The sequence below is a fragment of the Pavona decussata genome, unplaced genomic scaffold, assembly GCF_977016875.1.
Source record: "Pavona decussata unplaced genomic scaffold, jaPavDecu1.1 SCAFFOLD_163, whole genome shotgun sequence".
Taxonomy (NCBI): domain Eukaryota; kingdom Metazoa; phylum Cnidaria; class Anthozoa; order Scleractinia; family Agariciidae; genus Pavona; species Pavona decussata.
This window is the reverse complement of record NW_028145574.1, coordinates 613,488-635,032: the sequence shown is the minus strand read 5'-3', so window position 1 is coordinate 635,032 and position 21,545 is coordinate 613,488. Positions and strand designations below refer to the sequence as shown.

General features: G+C 39.5%; 1 protein-coding gene across 1 annotated transcript; it reads left to right on the top strand.

Annotated features, from left to right (window-relative positions):
- Nucleotides 1–46: 46 nt before the first annotated feature.
- On the top strand, nt 47–20,656 carry LOC146464498 (uncharacterized). The gene is made up of 16 exons (XM_085129751.1): nt 47–209; nt 515–627; nt 1,960–2,066; nt 2,995–3,093; nt 3,775–3,873; nt 6,030–6,088; nt 7,408–7,475; nt 8,678–9,056; nt 9,889–10,163; nt 11,413–11,575; nt 12,473–12,570; nt 13,565–14,689; nt 16,123–16,379; nt 18,922–19,068; nt 19,193–19,801; nt 19,894–20,656. The coding sequence occupies exons 1-16, from the start codon at nt 140–142 to the stop codon at nt 20,060–20,062; spliced, it is 3,837 nt and encodes a 1,278-aa protein (XP_084985877.1). The 5' UTR covers nt 47–139; the 3' UTR covers nt 20,063–20,656.
- Nucleotides 20,657–21,545: the final 889 nt, after the last annotated feature.

Genomic DNA, 21,545 nt, shown 5'->3' with positions numbered 1-21,545 from the left:
TTCGGTAGGTACTTCATATTACCATATATCAAGTACCTGCCGTTTTTTCAAAATGGCGGAAGATCTGGCGAAGCTGGAAAATGCTCGGTATTTGTTTTGCCCTGTGAAGTAAAAGGCTATTTATTTTGCACTTTGAGCAATGAAGGGAAGTGTCTTTTATCTTGTTTTCGTGTTGATGTCGAGATATTCTATATGGAGGACAAGTGGAGGTGAGAACTATCACGATATTGTAACTTGCTGTCTAAATATTTGTCTCACAAAGTAAGCTTCGTAACGTTGTTCTTGATCTGTTGACATCTCCAAACGTGTTTGCTGCTAGTAAACAGAACATTACATATTGACAGAAATAACGGATAGATTGTGTAATTATGAGATAAAACGTCCCTTCGATTAATTGATTTGATCATATAAAAAAAGTTGTCAGGAACTAAGACAAACTTTGCCAAGGGGCACTGTTTATTATCAATGTTAGGAATTTTCCAATTATACAAGTTTTATTAATTTTCACTTCTAGCGGTAGTGAATATCAAGTTAGTTGGTTTCGAGGAGGGTATCCTTCATGTGCCCGAGAATCAGGAGGAAGGCAAGATAGAAGTCGAACTAACAGAGGCAGTGAACTCTGCTGAAGTAAGCCAATGTTTTTTGTAATATTTGTACAGAAGAATGTACATGTATGTGCTTTACTTGGTATGCTAAGAGCTGCAATTTCAGTTTTAAAACTACTGATTTCTTTTAACTTGATAATCTTATAAGGACATCCAGCTTTTTAATTTAATTTTCAGTTGTATTTCATTTACATGATTGCATGTATAACCTCAGCTGGAGGAAATGTTTGAATTAGTTAAGGCCAAGTATTAGCGACAATATGTCCTGAAACTTGTTACACAATGTTTTACCACCCCCTTGCACAACAAACTTTCATGTTACAAAAAGTAGAAAAAGTGTCTTCGTGTACTTTCTGGAACATGATAATTTGTTGTCTACAGAGGTGGTAATACGGTGTAAGGGCAACAAACAATCTCAACTTGCCGTAATGCAACATTTGTTGTGTGACAAGTTGCAAGAAAATATTGCCTGTATTACGGGGCCTGTGGTGGGAGAGAAAAACAAGATATGATGACAAGAAGGTACAATATCTGAGTTTAATCAATTATAATATGTTACATTTACTAAACAGTCACACACTTCACTACACAGGTTCACATGTTAAGTATGTATACAAAGTGGTATAGGTAAATTGGTGTGAGTGAGTACCAAAATAAACTTCTTGATTTGATTTGTTATTTCAGTGTGATGCTGCAGGGTGGGCAAGGGGCATATAGACATCAAGGGGCATATAGGCATATACAAGGGGCATATAGACATCAAGATTTGGTGTTAGAGTTCGGGTTTTGTCCCTCAAAACACACCCTCATACTTAAAAGTAGTTAAGTTGAAAAATGAGTTAAAGAATACCCAGGGTAAATGCAGATGACAAGTTTGACCTAACCTCTATAGAACCAGATTCCACCTGCAACATATACACCTGGCCATTTTTAAAAACTTTCTTCATGGGGAATGGGCTGCTGCTCATCTCAGGAGCTGCCTCAGGAACCATGAGGAGTGTTGATGGCCAATTATATATATATATATATATATATATATATATATATATATATATATATATATACATAAAGGAGGTGTTCATACAGTCTGTAGGAAACTTTCCACCATGGTTTCTGTAGTGTAGGATTTTGGCTGTAAAAACTGAGCTCTCAGTGACCAGGCCAGCCTGCCTTCTTACATCTATCCATTGATGTTTGTACAATCACAATATCACAGCTTGGAGAGAATTTAGGACTGTTTTTAGCCAGTTAAACATGATTAATTTACAGATGACTGCATCAAGCCACTATAGAATGTTTTGCAAGTGTTGAGCTCTTTTAAACTGACCAGTGCATCAACTATTTGTATCTTTAGGTCACAGTTTTCTGCAACTCCTTGGAAACTGGCCCTGGTCTGACAGCTGTGGAGTTTACACCTTCACCAGCTCCTGTTAATACAACACAAGTGAATGTTACCTTCAGGTAATGAAAAATATAATGACGGTCAAGCCATTCCCAGTTAAGACTTCAAAACTCATGATATGGTCCAACCCTCCCCCCCCCTACTTCCCCAGTCCCACTTCCTCATCCCTAGGTGCAAGCCAAAGAGTTCCAAGACATGAAGAAAATGTAAGCTGTTCTCAAGGCTCTGGAAAATTTTAGCCCCAAAACTTGCTAAAGCAGATCACAATCTTGAAAATTTTAAGAAGCATAGTGATTGTTTTGCACTGGAAGCTACTACCAAAACATACTTTGTGGACCTAGCGTAGACATCTAATGTTATTTTGGTTGGTTTTAGCATAGTTTGATTTGGTTCAGTATGGTCGGCAATTTCAATCTTCATGTTACTATTATGTGGCTAAATGTTTTGCACAACATGACTGTGGAGTGAAATATTATCTGATTCATTTACAGGGTACACCTCAATAACAACAACAAAAACAACAACTTTATTCACTAGCACAAATTACATCAATATATTATTGAATAAATTGAAGGACCCGCAGCTAGCTTTTGAGCTATTTGAAGCAGGCCCAAAGAAGGGGATATTAAAATAAAAGAATGGAAATGGTAACTTTAGAAGTAACCTAAGGTAATTAACCAGTTAATCAGTTACAGCTATCACATGCTCAGTAAACCCTCTATGCCATGTATGACAGAGATGGCTAACTAAAGATATTTGAATCAACAGCCACTCAATTGTCAAACCTCCTACATGTACTCCTTGGAGATGTGACAGTGCACCAAACTCAATATTTTGTATATCTTCCTAAAAAACTCTGCCACAGCACTTAATCACAGCATTGCCGTGCCACAGTGAGATGTCACATGTGAGAGTTACAAATATGATTTACCCTCAAAGCATCACATGTATTTTCCTTGAAGATGATTTATTATTGATGTCTTGTAGGATTATATCACCTGGCAGACAAGTTACAATCCAATGTACTGCTGGTAGTCCAAGCAACAACACACAGTTTACATTTTATGGATCAAAGGGAAACACTAGGTAATTTGGATGTTAAGAAATTTGTTGCTGAGTATTTAGACAATGTTTGCATGGTCTCTTATTATTATCAGGGGTAGTAGAGCAAACTAAACATGTGAATGAAGGTGAAAATCAGTCTCATGAGGAGACATCACGTACAGGAGTCGATTTTCAAACACACTCACTCTAGTATTCCTGAGAAAATAAGATGCCACTTGTCTTCAAGTCAACTGAGTATTATAACGAATGAGTGTACAAGTCATGTAACTCCCACTGTTTGTGTCTTTGAACTCTGGCTATACAGAATTCTCCATTATCTTGGATTAAAACCTGTTTTTCTAACTTGGGTTTGCTGACTTCTTCCAGTCATATATATTACTCTGGGGTTATGAGACTCAGACTCAGTTACAGTATCTTTGCTATGTCCAACATTAGGTTGATTTACTCTGGTGTGAATTAAGATCCTTGGCAATATTATCTTGTGGCATCTTTTCTTTGAGTACCTCTGAGTAACAGTACATAACATGAAGTTACAACATGCTGAGGGTTAGCCTTAATTTTGTTTCATAAACTGAGTTCAAGAACATATATATAGTGTGGCCTATTAAGAAGTTAGCTGTACAAACCAGTTGGCTGACTGAGTGATCAAGTGAAAATTGATTACAGTTGTTGTAATTCTTGTCATTTCTACTTGTTTTGCAGAAGTTTGCAAGTCAGTCAAGCACCCACCATTCACATTTGTCCTGACCTTGTTTTGCTTCACAAGTATCAGACCAAGTCAACTGTTCAAGTGCAGTTCAGGTGCAGGCAAATTCATGAGAAGTACATGCACCTTATAACAGATATGTACAACCTGATACAACAAGGTGTTCATCAGAGATAGAAGAATTTTCTTGCTATTTCGCAGTGCAGCTAAATTTTGATTATTTATTTGAATTGAAGGGCTGGGAGCATAACTGACCTATGTCGAATTTCTGCCCGTGTTTTCGATTTGGCTCAGATTTGTCCAAATTTTGGCATGTTAACTGCAATTCCATTGTAAACCATTGTCCAGTAGTTATTTACGCCGATTTGTGTTTTGTATTAATGCCATTGGGAAATTTTACCATCTTGTAAAGATATATTGATAACATTATAGACACAAGATGACCAAAAGGACAATGCACTGAGTATTAATCACTGGTATTTAATATACACTCGTTGTCTTTCAAACATGGCACACGAAAGCAGTCTTTTTCGCGGGAGCAACGGAAAGAATACTGTCACTCTTTTACTTGATTCTGTTACAAACAACTACGTGCGTGACAGGAATGTCAGAAATGTAAACAGTTACATTCTCCAAGAGAAAATGTGTCCATTGCCTGGCGTAAAATCCAGCTTTGTCCTGTTTGTCGACGTATCACTCTTGATAACGCAAAATACTAGAATTCCACACGATTAACAGGAAGAAATGTAGCCATTTCAACGATTAACAACAATTAACGGCAGATCTATTAAAAGGTACTGACTATCTATTCTTTTCACTAGCAGTTGGTGTTAACCATTGAAAATCTATGTTAATCGTACTTTTATTGAATCATTGCCTTGAAATTGTAAAGTTAATCGTTACTTACCGAATTTCAAGCCTGGTAAACCACAACTAAGGCTTGCAAACCCTTTGCACATGGCGGGATTTGTCTCTGATGCTCCCGCGGGATTTGATAATCGAATCGAAAATTTCACCACGGCACAGTCATCATTACCAAGGAGGGATTCTTTGGACAACGTTTCGACCAGTTCCTGTGAACTGCATTCGTCAATTTCATAACTTTTCAGAAAATCCATAGATGTAGTGCATTTACAAACTTGACCAAACAAAAGCGAAACCAACAAGCCAGTCCGATATACAGGTTGTTTATCCCTACCACCTAGATCTATTTTGGGCTTGACTTACAACCCGCAAAAGCAAACCATGATGTCATCACAAACGTTACTTATAGAAACAACAACTGCTGCGACTAAACACGGCTCGTGGACAGTGGAAAATTTTAGGCTACTGGTAATTTGGAAAACGAGTCTGACGTGGACAAAACCTATTCTCGGTTTTCACGTGACGTCACCAAAGTCTAGAATTCAAAACTGGGAGGCCTACAAAATTTTTACCTTCAATCAAGGAAAGATTACCTAAAAATATGTCTGTTCACAATTTCTTAGCTCGATGTCGTGCTTCCTTTTGAAAATAGAACAGTTTCAATTTCCGAGTTTCCATCGTGCGTGACATAAGGAGGACGGCCGTGACAGAGCTTTTCCGTATTTTAAAAATGACTCTTCGGGTGATTTTCATTATTCTAAACAATTTAAGTTTGAGGAGAAATATTAATCTAAACATTCGAAAATTCTCAAGGGCAAACAAACCTCTTTTCTGGCAAAAGTGAACTTCGTATTTCCGGCCGCCATGTTTGTGCCCCTCAGAGGGACACAAACATGGCGTCTCCATACTAAGCTCTATAAATTTATGTGGAACATTTTGTCAAATAACTCGAGTACGGAATGCCGCACAGACCTGACACTTGGACAGATGCCTTATTTATTTATCCTCTATACCATGTCAATTTCTTGACTTCATTCATGAAATGGTTTTGATTTTTTTTTTCAATGGTGTGACAGTGAAAACCGAGAATAAGAAAATTTGCCTTCCAAGCGCGTTCACTTGTAGACGAGCAAACTCACAAACGATATAAAACGTTAGCAAACAAAAGGTGTCAACCTCAGAAGAACAATGGTGTGTGAGGCAACAAAAGGTAGAAAACAAAGAAAAAATGTCATGGGTTTTTACACCGAGTATCATCCCAAGTGAGAGAGACATGTGAAGTTTAAGTTAAGTTTAAGCTGTAGTTATTAAATTACAGTTTGTTGTGTAGTTTATCCTTACAGTTAATTTTAGTAAGATTAAATTGTATTTTTGGTTTGTCTCACAGTGAAAAGATCCAGCAGTTTCTGGTTGACGTGAAATGTTCTACAGTTGAGTCTAAACCTGGTTAGTACATAAATTATTTATAATGTAATGACGCTTATAATTGACCACAAGTGTTGATAAAGAAAGAGTTTATCAATTGAGAAAGTTGGCATGTTGAGCAGTCATGAATGTGATATAATGCAAAACATTCTGTAGCCTGCAGAACAGTCGTTATTTTTTTGCGCTTTTTCAGGCTAGCAGAGACAAGCACAAAGTGAGCATGGAGTGTGAGTCACACACCACAGAAGGGGCGTGACATGAACAATGTTGTGCTGACAGGTGTTATTTTTTTTTGTGTTCCTCCCATTGCGTGTGACTCGTGCTCCACGCTTGCCTCGTTTTTGCCTCCGCTTGCCTGAAAAACGCAAAAAAAAAAAATAATAATAATAATAACAACAACAACAGCAACAACAACAACAATAATAATAATAATAATAATAATAATAATAATAATAATAATAATATCGCCTGGTCTGCAGGCTAAAAATTTCTGTGTCCCTGAGACACCAGTCAGATGCTCTAGGCAATGGGCTACTGGGAAACTCTGTCATGCTAGGATCAGCAATAGAAAGCGTCATGTGTGGTGGTAAGGAAAGCTTGAGCAGTGTTCAGCACATCATAAGCATGGTACAAAGAACATGTTTGAGTCCCTGGTGGAAATCCATGACCTTCCATATAGTATTCAGCTGCTCTAACCAATGAGCTAATGGCAGACTCAGGGTTTGCCAGGTCATTTAGAACATGCGTTCTGAATACTGCTAGGATCATAGTCCTGTGTGGTGATAAATTAATGAGGATCGTAACTTTTAAGTTAGCTCGTGAAATAAGAAGCATTGCCAAATAATGGAAGGAGGGGGTAAGTATGTGAAAAAAAATTAATGTTTTAATGGCAATTGAACAACACCCTTTGGTATATTGATTAAGTTTTTTATTGGCATGCATACTTCTAGAATAAGTGTTGTTGAATGTTACAGTTAAATTTTATTTCTGTTGCAATTGTTTTACACCAGTTTCAGGTAATTTCTTCCCCTGCATAATGAGGAAGGTGCTACACTGTAGCTTGTGTAGTATGCACACTAGAAGTCACCTTGTAAAGTGCTTCTGGCAACTGCCTCACCCCACCCACAAACAAATGTGTGCCACTGATGGTGGTCAAAAGAAAGGTTTTTTTTGCCTCCATATTTCTACCGTGGTATTCCAAGCCACATGAAGACCAGTATAGTCATTATTTTGTAGATGGTGTAATGCTTGAAAAGGGAACTCTAACCTCTTGCACAGAATTTGCCATTCATTATAACACATGTTGTCATATAGTTTGATTGACCTCTCTGTTTGTCTAGGTGGACCAGCAGTTTTGCAGTTAAAATTTGAAGAACCTTTGGTTGATCTTGATGCAATAACAGCTCAGGTATTAACCTAGTTTCCAAAATCATCACTTTTTTCCTTTGCCTTTGTCTGGCTTAAATCGGTTTAATTTCTAGGTTAAAGCTCATGTAGTAATGCCAGTTTTCGAGCAAGGTAATAGATTTATCGTCAGTCTTGTAGGCGTCCCTGTTGGCTTTTCCATACATTAAAAGTATTTTTCACTTCATTGCTGCACAAAAGTTGGATTGAGTGCAAAAAGTTATTTTTAAAAGGGGCATGAATCGTCTGTTTGGCCAAAAAGTAAAAAAAAAAAAAACAACAACTACAACAACAAACAAACAGACAAAGGAAAAAACCGCTCCAAACTCACCCAGTTTTAGCTTGCCTGTGGATTTTTTGCACTTAACCCAAGAAGGTTTCAATTTTTTGTATCAAGGCTGATTTACGTGGAATCGTACCTCTGTTTAAATGTAGTGGCAGTTTAATGTGATCAAATAATTAGAAATTCGGGCTTTAGGCAAAAAGCAAAATATGGATCCACAACAAAACACAAGATATACATTGTCTGCTGAAACTGGGCACGTCCCATTGTTGAACTTTTTGGCTCAAAAAACGATGACCACCACGTAGGAAACCCTTCAATAAATGAGAATGATGCATTATTTAGTAATGACACAGACAAACTCGGAAAAAGAAATTCCGAGTGCCTCTATCAGGAGTCGAACCTAAGACCTTCTGATTACTAGTTCGGGTGCTCTACCACTGAGCTACAGGATACTGGGAGCTAAGGCCATTAAAAACTAAGTTTATGGGACAAATATCCTGCATACTGCTAGGATTGGAATGTTTGGAATGTCAATGAGTGGCATGTGCGCAATGAAAGGAAATGTGATGTAAATGTTTTGTCGTATCATATTTTGAAAGATTTACTTTTTAGACAAAAATGTAACAATGTCATAAATTTTTAGTGTTCTGTATTGTTGGTGAATCTTATGATTTGAAAAAGGTGATTGTTGAAAACTCGAAATAGAATAAATTTGAAAAATTTTATCCGAGAAAAAATAGTCAAACAAACATCGCCATGGAGAGGAAACTACTGCTGTGTGCTGGATGGCTGTTCGCTTTTATTTTTGCAGAAGCTTTTCATAACTGACTCTTAGAGTTTAAAAAAAAAACAGGCAATGCTTAATTAGTTAGGTGGTCAAAGCAGTAAATCCCTCACCAATATCTTTGTATTAATTCAAGGTTCCTTTTGAGATTGTGTCCCTTGGTGTTCCTGTGCAAGTGATATGCAGGGCACAGTCCACTAATCTGACAGCACGGCCAACACCAAAGCCTCTAGTTTCAACACCGGTGACTGGGCTGGCGGGCAGTATAAACCAGACTTTCAGTGTAAACCAGACTGCTGCTATTACTGCAACTCAGACAGCTACTATCAGTGCAAACCAAACAGCTACTTTCAGTGTAAACCAGACAGCTGCTTTCACTGCAACCCAGACAGCTACTATGGGTGCAACGCAGACAGCTGCTCTCAGTGCAAGCCGGACATCTGAGGTAGGAGGAAAGGAAGGACAGCCCACCATTGATGAAACAGGACTTCAGTATCAGTTCAAGACTTCAGCAGGTGATACATGTGGCTTGACTTGCAAACTAAGGGCTTATTCTTTTGGAAAAATTCTGCCGATTCTTATTCCGGTTCAGGAATAACACCGAATACACAATGTCAGTTCCCAAAAACACAATTCAACCTTTTCCCGTTTAACCGAAATGCTTTGTCAAAAGAACGCTATTCGTTTTCCTGTTCATCCTGCTATCAGGAGCAGAATGAACACAACATTATTCTTTTCATTTTGAACCAGAAGAACACGAATACCTTCTATGCCGTGCATTCATATTCTGGGATGGCACCAATTTATTTCGTTCAAGCATTTGGTTATTCCGGGCGCGCCCTGTTTTGGCAACATCAAGATTGTTTCTGGTATGCGAACTGTATATTTTAACTGTAAGTATACTACATTGAACTGTAATAACTCTTACGCGGGGACTCCAAGGATGCCTGTGGGGGGCAATAAGAAATAAACAGCAGCCGGATGAATATTAGAAGAAGAAGAACCTTTATTGATTTATACCGCCCAGGGTAGCCCCTTCAGATGCAAAAAGCTGTCTGTTATCAATGGGAGCCCTGAGCACAACAATGTACTAAAACTATAGTATACATATGCATTAAACTAATACTGATAATAAGATAGATAGAAAACTATGTACAAATAAAAGATTTAAAAGCAAATAAATACGAAATACCATCAAGATAGTTCGTTAAAAAGAGTGCAACCATAGCAATAGAAAGATCGTTTTGCGATCTCATTCCTTACTGCAGGCGGATGTAAACTATCCGCTTAGTGTTCTTGAATGAACCTTATGTTACAATTTCAATGTCGTTAACTGTTTATCTACAGGACCTGCCGTGACATTTGCTCTGGATGTGTCTCCGTTACGGATTCTCCCACCGGTGGGCTTCATCCGGACGCCTAATGGCAGTTTTAGCGTGGTCCTGGCACTAGATCAGCCAGCTGACAACACCGTGGACATCACGTGTTCTTTGGATGCTGTGTCGCCTGGGGCCGAGTTACACAACACTACAGAGCTGTGCTCCAGTGCACTCACGGACAAAGTGACACTCCCTAACAGCAATGTAGAGATAAAACTCAGCAACAAAGAAATACAGTTCCAGGTCAGGATTACAATTCCTTGAAACTTCTCAATGAAATCAGGTTGTAATTTGAACTGGAGAGTTTTTGCAGTTAATTTCTAATGGCCAAAAGGTGTACCGGATATGATCCTACGGGATCGTTATGCGGAGAAGGCAGAACTTAGCAAGTGCTTTTGGTATCTAAAAGAAAATTGGGGTAACCATGCATTTTTCAGAGATAATAAAGCTTCCATTTGGAAAAAAAACGCCATACATTACTTTGTATTTTACTGTTTTTTGTTTTAGAATAATTATTGCTTAATTATCTCTAAAAAATCCGCGGTTACCCCCAGTTTTCTTTTTGGATTCCAATAGTCCATACTAAGATCTGCTTTTCCCGCATAGTCATAAGCCGCACAAAAATACTTCTTTATTAGTAGGCACCGTCCTTAATCCCTGGCTAAACGTTCTAAAGTTTTTGCACGATGCATCGAACATTTTTTTGTATTATAGTGTTGGGCGTGCTAAACGTCCTAACACTGTTGAATCAGCAAGTGTTTCACAACGCAGTGCTATAATGTTTAGCCAGGACTTTAGTGTTGATACTCTGATACACTTGTCGTTTTTTCACGTTCATATTAATTACAATAACGAAGTCGGAAACTTCTGAAAAGGAATAAAAAAAAAAAACGGAAAAATAAAAAAAGAAAGAAAGAAGGAAAGAAAGAAAGAAAGGAAGAATCGAAACCTTAAGGAACAAACGCATAACCATTTAAAAGGAAATCATTACTTTTGGTGATTAGTCACAATAAACCCGCGAACAAAATCTTTCTTTCGCGTAGTTACTCCTACCTCCCGAATCTTGTTCTCAGGGGGTGGGGTTCGATAAAAACTTACCAGCAAAGACCTTGAGATAACATACAGTGGCTTTCGCTTAGAGCTCCGGTGTTAGAACTGACAAAGAGATAACGATATATTAGAAGTAATAACGGCGTTTAACACTTAAAATCAACTACTACTGTACGCTGCTAGCAGAGGTTTCTCTCTGGTAAGTCTTTTGGCATGTATGAAGTCGTTCGCATCTCCAGTATTTCGCGTAGTCGGCTTGTTTACTTCCCCAAGTTTCTCTCGGGGAAGTAAACAAGCCGACGACGCGAAATACTGGAGACGCGAACGACTTCGTACTTGCCAAAAGACTTGCCAGAAAGAAACCTCTGCTAGCAGGGTACTATTGCTGGTATTTTTCTTAAAAGATTATAACTTTGATTTGAACATTTGTTTATTCCAACAGAAAGATGAGTTGTTTAAGAATATAGATTTGACACTCAATGGAAGTGCGAGTGAGGGTTTGGTGCGGGTCGTGTGTTGCGGCCGGGATACTGGGTTGAGTCTTCGATATGTAAATGAGACAGCGGTGACTTTTGTTTGGGTTGAAGTCCGTAATAGTATCACAGGTGAGTACAATCTGCAAATTACAGAGGGGTGAAGGCCTGAAATTCACTACCTTTAGATAATAGTAAATTCTTGTCACAAGGGCTGAGAAATTAGAGCAAAAATGGAGCTTTCGACCGTATCACAGTCTTCATCAGCAAAGTGAGCTCCACGTTGTCACATGATTACATGTTGTCTAGTCACGTGACAACAAGTGGTTAAAAATGGCGGGAAGATCATTGCGCCCATCTCTGTTTAACGTGGTGTCTAATGTGGATGGCCTCCTTGATTTTCCTTTTGATTTCCGCGGACTCTGCTGATGAAGACTGTGAATACGGTCGAAAGCTACGTTTTTGCTCTAATTTCTTAGACCTTGTGACAATAATATAATATTATTTAACATATTCCGGATCAGGAATAAATGTACATAGTCATTTCCTTTAGACCTTAAATATTTCAGTTTATATAGGTGAACAATTTTTTATCCGTAACCTCTTATTCCTTTTACAGAATTTCTTCTTAGTTTTCTTTTAAATTTAGAAGCTATTTATTCGTGGCACGTCGTTACTTTGAGTGTCCGCTGAGAAAATGTGCCTTAAAATCTCATGCTATCACCGCAGCAAAATGGGACATCGGTTTCTAATTCGGTTGCCGGGATGTATTCCGAAAACTAAGCCAATTTTATCAGTAATGATCGTAGAAAAGGCGCAAGTTGTTTACGCTTTGATGGTTGATTGACAACTGAAGTTGAGAATGGCCAGGCCAGGCCAGGCCCCTTTTATACCGGAATTTCCTGTTTAAATGTGGTTGTAATGATTATGATAACTATTAAAAAGTACTTTTTCAGCATTAAAACTAAACAAATGTCTTGATAACGATTTGGTTGAGTATGATCTAATTTACTTTTTGCTGGTTTGAAGGCGGGCAGAGGAAGAGCACGCTGGTGTCTGATATAGATTTGACTTGTCCCTGTGATTTGAAGGAAAACTCCTGTGATGCCGGCTGTTGCTGTGATCAGGTATTCCTGCTACATGAACGATTGATGTAATAAACCGAACCAAAGTCTTTGGTATTTGAGTTTATATAATATCTTATTATAGGAAATTAACGCGAGTTTTAAAAATTCGCGTTTATTAAGGTCGCGTTAATTTTTGTTAACGTTAATTTCTGCGTCATTAATTAAGTAGCGCGTTCATTTCCGTGACGTTAATTTCCATTATTGTCGCCCCAAATTCTCGATACACTCCTGAAAGGAAAAGGCATTGTTTTATCAGTGTGGATATCCGCCGGTATCATGGACACTGTGAAGAATGCTTGAAGTGCCCAGATTCCGTTGTTTAACCCCTACGTTTAGGGACAATTCCACGAACATTGTTGCATTTCGGATTTGTACACTTAATTAGTTTTAAAATAAATTTGTCCTGTTGTCTGAACAAATTCTGTTTCTTTGTGTTAGTTGCGTTAAGTTCCCTCACTTTGAATTTAAGCACCTCTTTCTCTTTAATTTCCATTTTTGGGAAGTTATTTTTCCTTCAATTCGCGTTAATTTTAGTCGCGTAAATTTCGAATACCTTAATTACAAGCGTTAATTTCCTTTAATTATGTAACATAGTTTCTCCGTGCACGAGGGAATCCTCCAATCCATCTCTTAAAAAACGTTTCTGTTATTACTAAGAATGCTTTCAGGTGACGTTTTCAGTACACTGTGATTTGTCCATCAAATCAAGATAGCGCATGCGTTCAAAATGAAATAAATAAATAAATAAAATTAATTAATTAAACTAATAAAAAAAACCCCGTCCAATTGCTTGAATCCGTGTGTTTAAATAACTGTGCATGTGCTGCGGGTTTCTCATGCAGTTGGTTAAACATTCACACGTGATTTTCTGTTCTTCGTCATTGCTTTTAAATGACTTGCTTTGCCGTGTGAAAAGCGTTTGAAAGTCTTGCTCATGTCAGTTAACTCGTACCCCATTAATCGAGGAGTCTATAATCTTATTTTCTTTTCTTAGGATTGTAGTGACTTCGAGAACGAGGCTTCCACATGTATATCAGGATTCTTTGGAGGGGCCACCTCAGAGAAACCTTTCGAGTTTAGCTGCCAAGCCTCCTGGCCTGACGCAAGGGACTGGCAACCATTCCTGTGCGTTGCCATTAACAACAGCCCTTTTATCGGTTACTTTTACAACGTGACGAATCCTTCTCTAGCTCAGGACTCTGCCTCATTTAACACACTGGCTGAGAACAAAAAAAGGCAAACGTTTGCGTTTGTGGAAAGTGAAGAACGGCAAGGACAGATATCAGGCGGTTTGTACAAAGCGGGAACAACAATTAAAACAGCTGCCAATACTGAAGACGAAAGCTATGTTGGAGCCACACTGGGTGTGTTGAGCCTACCGCGGACTGTTTTCAATGGCTTGTGCTCTCAGACTGCATCTGTAAGGTTTCTTGAAGAATTTTCATCTCGCTGTGTCCTTGAGCTGGAAGATTCTCTATGTAGCTCACAATCAACATGGAGCGCTTTGAATTATTTGATGCCCATTAGACTGAGCCGTCCCACATGTTCACTGCCTCCTGCAGTCCTGGCTCAGGGAAGACTGAATGATACTGTTGGGGGAACACATGAGCTTGCCAGCACAGACGTGCAGTATCTCTGTGGGGATGTTTCATCGTATGTAGCTATGGCAACTCAGCACTCGGAAGACGCCGTTAGAAGTAACTCTTCATCGTTGTTTGAGAGCAACGTACAGGAAAGCACAACACTTGAGAGATGTGCGTTTGATGATGGCGAAACACTACCACCATCACCGGTTTTCAACGAAACTACAAGATTGTGTTCAAATGTCGTAGTTAAGGTTGAATATGAGTTTAAATGGCGTGAACAAAGAATTGACACAGTGAAGGCGAGAATTACGCTTGGAAACGTTCAAATTCCCGCATTCAAACCAAAGCCTAGCCTTGTAACATCTCCTGGCACTACAAACACTATCAGTCAGGCATTCTCCGTGAAGTTCCTTCACTCACTACTCCTCCACTCTTCGAACATCACCCAGACTCCATTTCAGCGCTCAGGGAACCCAGGTTACCTGCGCGGTCGGCCAGTGTTAAGTCGTGACCTGGGTAATGGCTCAGGAGAGGTGAGTTGTTGAAATGGTTTTTGCTTTCATCGTTTGATGGAATTTGACTGACGTGAAAAAAGACCATGGTGTTTTGAGTGACTGCTTTTAAGGAAAGAGACTGATAATGAGTTGTAAATGAAAAGAAGTGATTCAATCACAGGACTGTATGTTCCTCCCTGCCTTCCTCCCACCCTTTCCTAGACCGAACAGCACGCAACTAACGGCTGTCATGCCTCGTGTGACCAATTTCGTCAGATTGGTCCAAAAGACTATTTTCATGAGCTTTCAATTATCACATTTTATTGGTGTGAAACGTGAAATGACTTCCTGTGTTGTATTAGCTGCCTAAATAACCATAACAATAGACCCTTATCACTCGGCAGCCATGTTGAGTCTCGGGGGAATAAAAAGCCTTGTTTTCGTACAGCAAGCCTCGGCCAGACGTGAATTCAGTGCGAGGCTTGCTGTGCAAAAACAAAGCTTTTTATTCTCCTGAGACTCAACATGGCCGCCGAGTGATAAGGGTCTGTGGGCCATTTCCGATTTGCCTTGAACTTCATTATGAAAGCGAGGCTAAGTGCAATGCTTTTATTATGAAAATTAGTTTTCATTCACTAAAAAAAAAGTTATTTTTATATGAAAAGTATTGCATTTAGCCTCGCTTTCATAATGAGATTCCGACAACTGGGAAATGGTCTATTAAAATGACTAACTAGTCGTGAACTGGGACTTGGTTTTATTCAATTCATGTCAGTAATTAGTACTGGTGTGCTTGTGAACTGCTGTGAATTTCGTACATCATAAAATTTTGCAGTACATTTGGGCCAAAATCAAGTCAGCTTGCAGGTAAAAGGGCCAAAGGAAACAAACAGTTAATCATTTCTCTCTTCATTTTACCAATTGCCGAAGAAAGGACCTACACTGATTACAGTTAATCAATGGCAGCTTATCGTCTTCTTACAGAGCATGTTGTTTGTGTCGCTTGTCCAATCAGATTCAACTCCGAAAATCTTGCTTCGGTTGATTCACCACTAAAGTTTTCCTTCAGATTTTGCTTACCATTATGATCTTGTTTTGTCTTTGCCGTTGTCAGTAATCTTTATCAACAACAACAACATCTTTATTGAATAAATAGTAAAATTACATTCAACGACTAGAGAACCCGCAGGAAGCTATCAAGCCATTCGAGGCGGGCTCAAGGAAAGGCAGAAAAAAAGAGAAAGAAATACAAAAGCATTGATCCCAAGACTCCTAGATGCACTCTAGTGTTTAGCATAGTCACATGTCTATGTTTAATTTAAAAGGAATAGTGGTGATATGTTGTTAATATTTTAACTTCAGGATGCATTGTTTAATTTTCATTTTACATCTTTTGTTTCACCACCAAATCGTATTTTCCCACGGAATTGCTGTTCCTTTTTCCAGAATTGAAATCTGGTTTTAATTTTCAGGTTACTGCTGGAAAAATCCAAGTGTGGTCACCAGGCCCTGACAGTCTGTGCTCCGGCCCTGCTCTCACCCCAGTCCTTTACGGCGAGGATGTATTTTCCGGCTGTTTACTGAGGTTGTCATTAGATGACATGCGCAACTGCACTTTTCTGAGGGAAATAGTATTGACCAATCAGAATCGTCTAATTCAGGCCACGCATGTCGGGCGCAGTGGTAACGCTGACCTAAATGTCCCCGATGATTGGCTCCCAGTTATAAGGTAATAAAGGGTTCATTTTAGCATTTACAATACTTTAAGACTATAAAGTGAAATAGTGTTGAAAAGACTTGTGACTCATATTACACCCATCCTTATAATGAGTATCACCTTTTTAAGTGCTCCCAAGTATTCCTCCTCCGTTAGGATAGGATATTAGGCAATCGTAGTGTCCCCCCCCCCCCCCCCCCAGCATTTTATGCAGTACGCTGATACGTTTGCTGGTCCTTATTTATTTGTCATGGTGGAATCATTGTTCTTAAGAGTTCTAGATAAAGAGTCGAGCGGCAAGGAAACCAGCAAGGCTTTGCCATAGTTCATGTTGTTTGTGTTGATTACCTTGTTTTTCCCGCTACCTACACTTTAATCATTAGAGTAGGAACCTTACGCAAAGGCTACGGTGACGGCAATGAGAACGTCAAAAAACAAAAAGCAAAACAATGGCTCTGCACGTACGTGATAAATTTTGAGACATTCCTTTAACGTCCTCTGCAAAACAACGACGCGTAATCAACAAACTGACAATTTTAAGGAGAAGATGAGCTGCGGTGAAGACTATGGTGCGTTTATCTCTTTTTTTTTCTGAACTTTAAAGCTGTTGCTGTAAATTATATTGCCGGGTGATTAGGTCACCGGGTTGGTTTATACACCATGGTTCGTACAAGCTTGAAAAGGTCTTGAATTTTAGTAGTCGTCTTGAAAAGTCCTTGAATTCGGTTAAGGTCTTTGAAAAGTACTTGATTTCTTTATGAGGTCTTGAAAATTCCTTGAAATTTCGTAATTTGTTTATTCCATATCACTTTTCTGAAAAATTAAATGATTTTGCCGGGTAAATTTGTGCATTGACGATTCATAACTGGCGATAACAATGGGACAAATGGTCGTCTCACCAGGTCATGGGGGTTTGTCCACCAAATGTGTTTGTTTTCAGGGGTTATGTGATCGGTCGTGTGTAGTGTTTTTTTTAAGCGAGGTATTTTGATTTTCCCTTTGTTTGCAAGTTAAGCTGGGTGAAAGGATTCAAAGGCGACAAACACAAGACCATGTGTTGTGTTTGTAATGAAGAGATCAACATAGAAAGCATGGGAGAAAGCGCCTTGAAGTGTAGCATGAAAGGGGAGAAACACAAAAAGAATGCTGGAACTGGATACAGACTCACTTGTGAAGTCAACAGATGATTTGAGTGTCGAAGTTGAAGAAACTGGGCAGCTGACTCTTGCCAATAAGTCCAATGCTCTTTAATAGAAAAGCAGCCAAAGATAAGACTCATCAACTGCAAGAAGTTGAGGAAAAACTAAATGGAAAGTTAGAAGCTCTAAAAGGCTGCTGAAACATAAAAATTTTATCATTTTTGTTGAACAATATTGTATTGCTGTATCTGCATTTCAAAATGTATTTCTGTACCTCAGACGTAAGTGCAAGTAAAATAGCCAGTGGTTGATCATTTTACAGAATTTCATGACAGAGACTAACTTCATCAACCAAGGCTGAACTATTTGAAAACCGGAAATAAGTTATGACTGAATTGAGTGTTTTAGGTGTAAATACTGAATAAACATATGGTCCTTGAAAACTAGTTTTTCTCCTTGAAAAGTCCTTGAATTTTGTTTGTCTGAAGTTGTACGAACCATGGTACACGAAGTAGACCAGTCGACGTGATATGTATTTTCGTTGCCGTTGCGGTTGCGTAAGGTCTCCATTATTTTACATAACAGAAATCTTTCATGGACCCGAAGACAGCCCTGGACGTGGCAAGAGGGGAATGTAGTTACTTTAGCGGGATTGAAAAGATTAATTATGAGTCCTCTTTAAAGTGCCCCTAACCCTTCAATTTGTTTTCTGTTGGTAGATTTCTATATCTGTGAAGAACTCATTTTCGAAATTTTTTTTTAGAAATATTGAATCCTTTTCTTTTTACGAGCGCTAAAAGTTACTAAAATTTTTAAATTTTTGCGCGCTTTAAGCCCCGCTGGACAAATTTTTGTCTCGTGGGCTCATTAGGAAAAGGCCAACGAGAAGCGTCCGATATTTGATTCTTTCTTAGCTGTGACGTAAGAAAAGGACACCAGAAGGATTCAGAAGGAATCTTATGCATGCTGATGTCTTTCTCTACATTTCTAGAGTTGCTGCATCCAAAAACCACACATTTTCCAACCATTTTCTCTGTTTACAATTGAAGCATTACCGCGAATCTTCGGATATTTTTGCACGATGTCCTTTTCTTACGTCACGCTCCATATTTGGCCGAGTGGGGGACTAATGCGAACGATAGGTGAAAATATCGACAAGACTGCCTTCACTTCTAGCGCTCGTAAAAAAAAAGGATTCAATATTTCTCAAAAATTTTTTCGAAAATGAGTTCTTGAAAGATATAAAAATCTACCAAAAGAAAACAAATTGAAGGGTTAGGGGCACTTTAAGGATAAATACCATGATTGGTCGCACAGATTGCGTTGTCCGATCAGAAAGAAAACGCTTGTTTGAAAGGCACGAAAATTTTAAAAATCGTTGATAAAGATGTCCGTTCCCTAATTGCTTATTTTAGAGAATCGATCAGCAACAATTCAGGCTCCTCCTGGGAAGAAGGAACTTGTCCCGATATTCCTAGCGGGCTGGTAATTGAGATGCTTGTGACGGATGCTGGGAAATACGCCGGCGTACCCCAGATGGAAATAGTAGGAACAAGAATCAGGTAAGAGGTCCTGTATTGCAGTGTGCGCAGACTGAAGACAATCTCGCTTGCTTACACGGCTTACTTGGTATTGTTTTTTAGTTGAGTAATTTAGCTAAAGTTTTGTTTGATTCCTTCATTCCAGATTCCAGTTCAGTACCTGGCGGTTCAAGTGTGTCAGCGGTTATGGCGTGAGCTGTTCTGCCTCCAACAACGGTACTGATACAGGCGATCAGCAGATAGTACTCAGTCTGCCCCCTGCTGCTGCTCCAATAGTAGTAAGACCATCAGTGAGCCAAAATGTCACAATCTCATCCGTCACACCAGGTAACATCACTGCGGGATCATCAGTCACGCCAACAGCAAGCTCTTCCGTCACACCAGCCAACATTACTGCGGGATCATCAGTCACGCCAACAGCAAACTCTTCCGTCACACCAGCCAACATTACTGCGGGATCATTAGTCACGCCAACAGCAAGTTCAGCCGTCACACCAGCCAACATTACTGCGGGATCATCAGTCACGCCAACAGCAAACTCTTCCGTCACACCAGCCAACATTACTGCGGGATCATTAGTCACGCCAACAGCAAGTTCAGCCGTCACGCCAACAGCAAGTTCATCTGTCACGCCAGGTTCCCAGGTTAACGGCTCCGGAACGAGGCAGTATCCCCCTCGTTTTGAGTATTTCATGGTGAGAAGCTCGGTTATTTTCATCAAAGTACCCGCCGAAAAACCACAGCGAGTCAAAAGGTCAGTCTTTGTAGATGTGTTGAAACATTATGTTTGGGTACGTCTTCCACTGTAATGTGAATTGCGATCATTTTATGTTCTCTCCTTTACAGGACTGCGGATCAAAGTGGCATATGTTACAGAGATGTGTGCAAGGAAGAATTGTTCTTTCCACTGACCAAGGCATACCAAGGTGAACCTCGTGAGAAGACTTTGGCTCTTTCTCTGTTTCTAATATTCCTGGTTCTGGTTACCTTTGCTTTGACCAAACCTTGGGGCTGAGTGATGTCAGCATGGTGAGCGGTGCTACTACTGCTTTCAAAACAGCTTCATCACCGAGTCCTTGCCAAGACTCTTACAAGTGTTGGAAAGAGTTTGAAGTTCCTGCAAAATACCGCCCTGTGTTTGCCTGGACTGGTGTGCCTTCTTGAAAGGATTTGAAGAGTACAAATGTGATGCCCATGAGCTCTCACCCGGCGTCTTATTCAGAACGCGTACCTTCGCAAGTAAGACACCTGCAAGCTGCAGTCTGTTTCTTGCGTCAAGTTGTTCAGACATTGATGAGATTAAAGTGTGTAAAAGCGGATCGATCTCAGTTGGATTGGAGTAAAAAAAGAAGAGAATCCTGTTTGGATTGCGAAACTGCACCTAGGCCTCATCTTAAATTGGCGTGGCTCTATTCCCTTAGTATACACTGACAACGAACGCAGATACAAAATTTATTTGGTGGTGAAAATTTTCAATTTGCAAAATGTGTTCACTGACTTTTTGTAATTTGAAGAGGTCTGGTGTGTTTCTTGAGCATCGGCAAAGCTGTTGTACTTTTATTAGCGCACCACTTCAAAGCTCCAATAAACGTCAGCTGAGTGTCGCCAAGTAAGGCTTCTTCAGAACGATTTCATTAAACCGCCTGGAGTACTTCCCATTTGACGAAAATTTCCGGTTTAACTGGTTGAAATAGATAGACAGTAGACAGACAGGCAGACAGACAGACAGACATATAAAACATTTGGAATTATAAACCGAAAATTTTGGCAAAATGGAAAGCGCCCCTATATTGCTGGCACGATTATTTTGGAGGCTGAGCCTCTTCTTTAGCTTGTTGCATTTTTTCTGTGAAAAACTTGCGTGGATCCGAATTGTGCCCGTACAGTTTGGATTCGTGCAGTTGTACCATACATTTAATCTAAAATCCAAAGACGAGCTTGAGACCAGGGTCCAAACCTATACCTGCTTCTTTAGCAACTTACATGGATGTGAGGTCTGGATAGCAGGCATAGTGTGAACAGGCGGCTTATCCGTGCAAACTTAAAGTGGATTCAAAATGACCTCGGTTCAGTGAAACGTAGCCTTATTACAGTTCAGCTTTACTTGGCACTAAACAAATCTGTGTTCGTTCCTTTGATCCCACGTGACTCATCTGCTATGACCATTTCCTTTGGGTATAAAAAACTGCGTACTGGAAGACAGGAAGCGATAGTAACAAATGGTGGGCGATATCACTTGGACTTTCAGAGTCAATCAGTGAATGTGATTGGAACTTCTTTGTCTGTGGATGGCATGTTGCCATTTATTTTCCCAAATTTTACAAAATGGCGTGTTTACTCTTTTGATGTCGTGCGCCCTTGGGAATGAAAGCGGGGCCAACGTTTTCTTCCAGCTACCATTGGAAAATAGCTTGTGTACACGCTCTCCGTTTTTCAAGTGTAGGTGCACTCGAAGATGGACAGCCGGTGGCGGTTTTAAATACAGACACGCACACTCA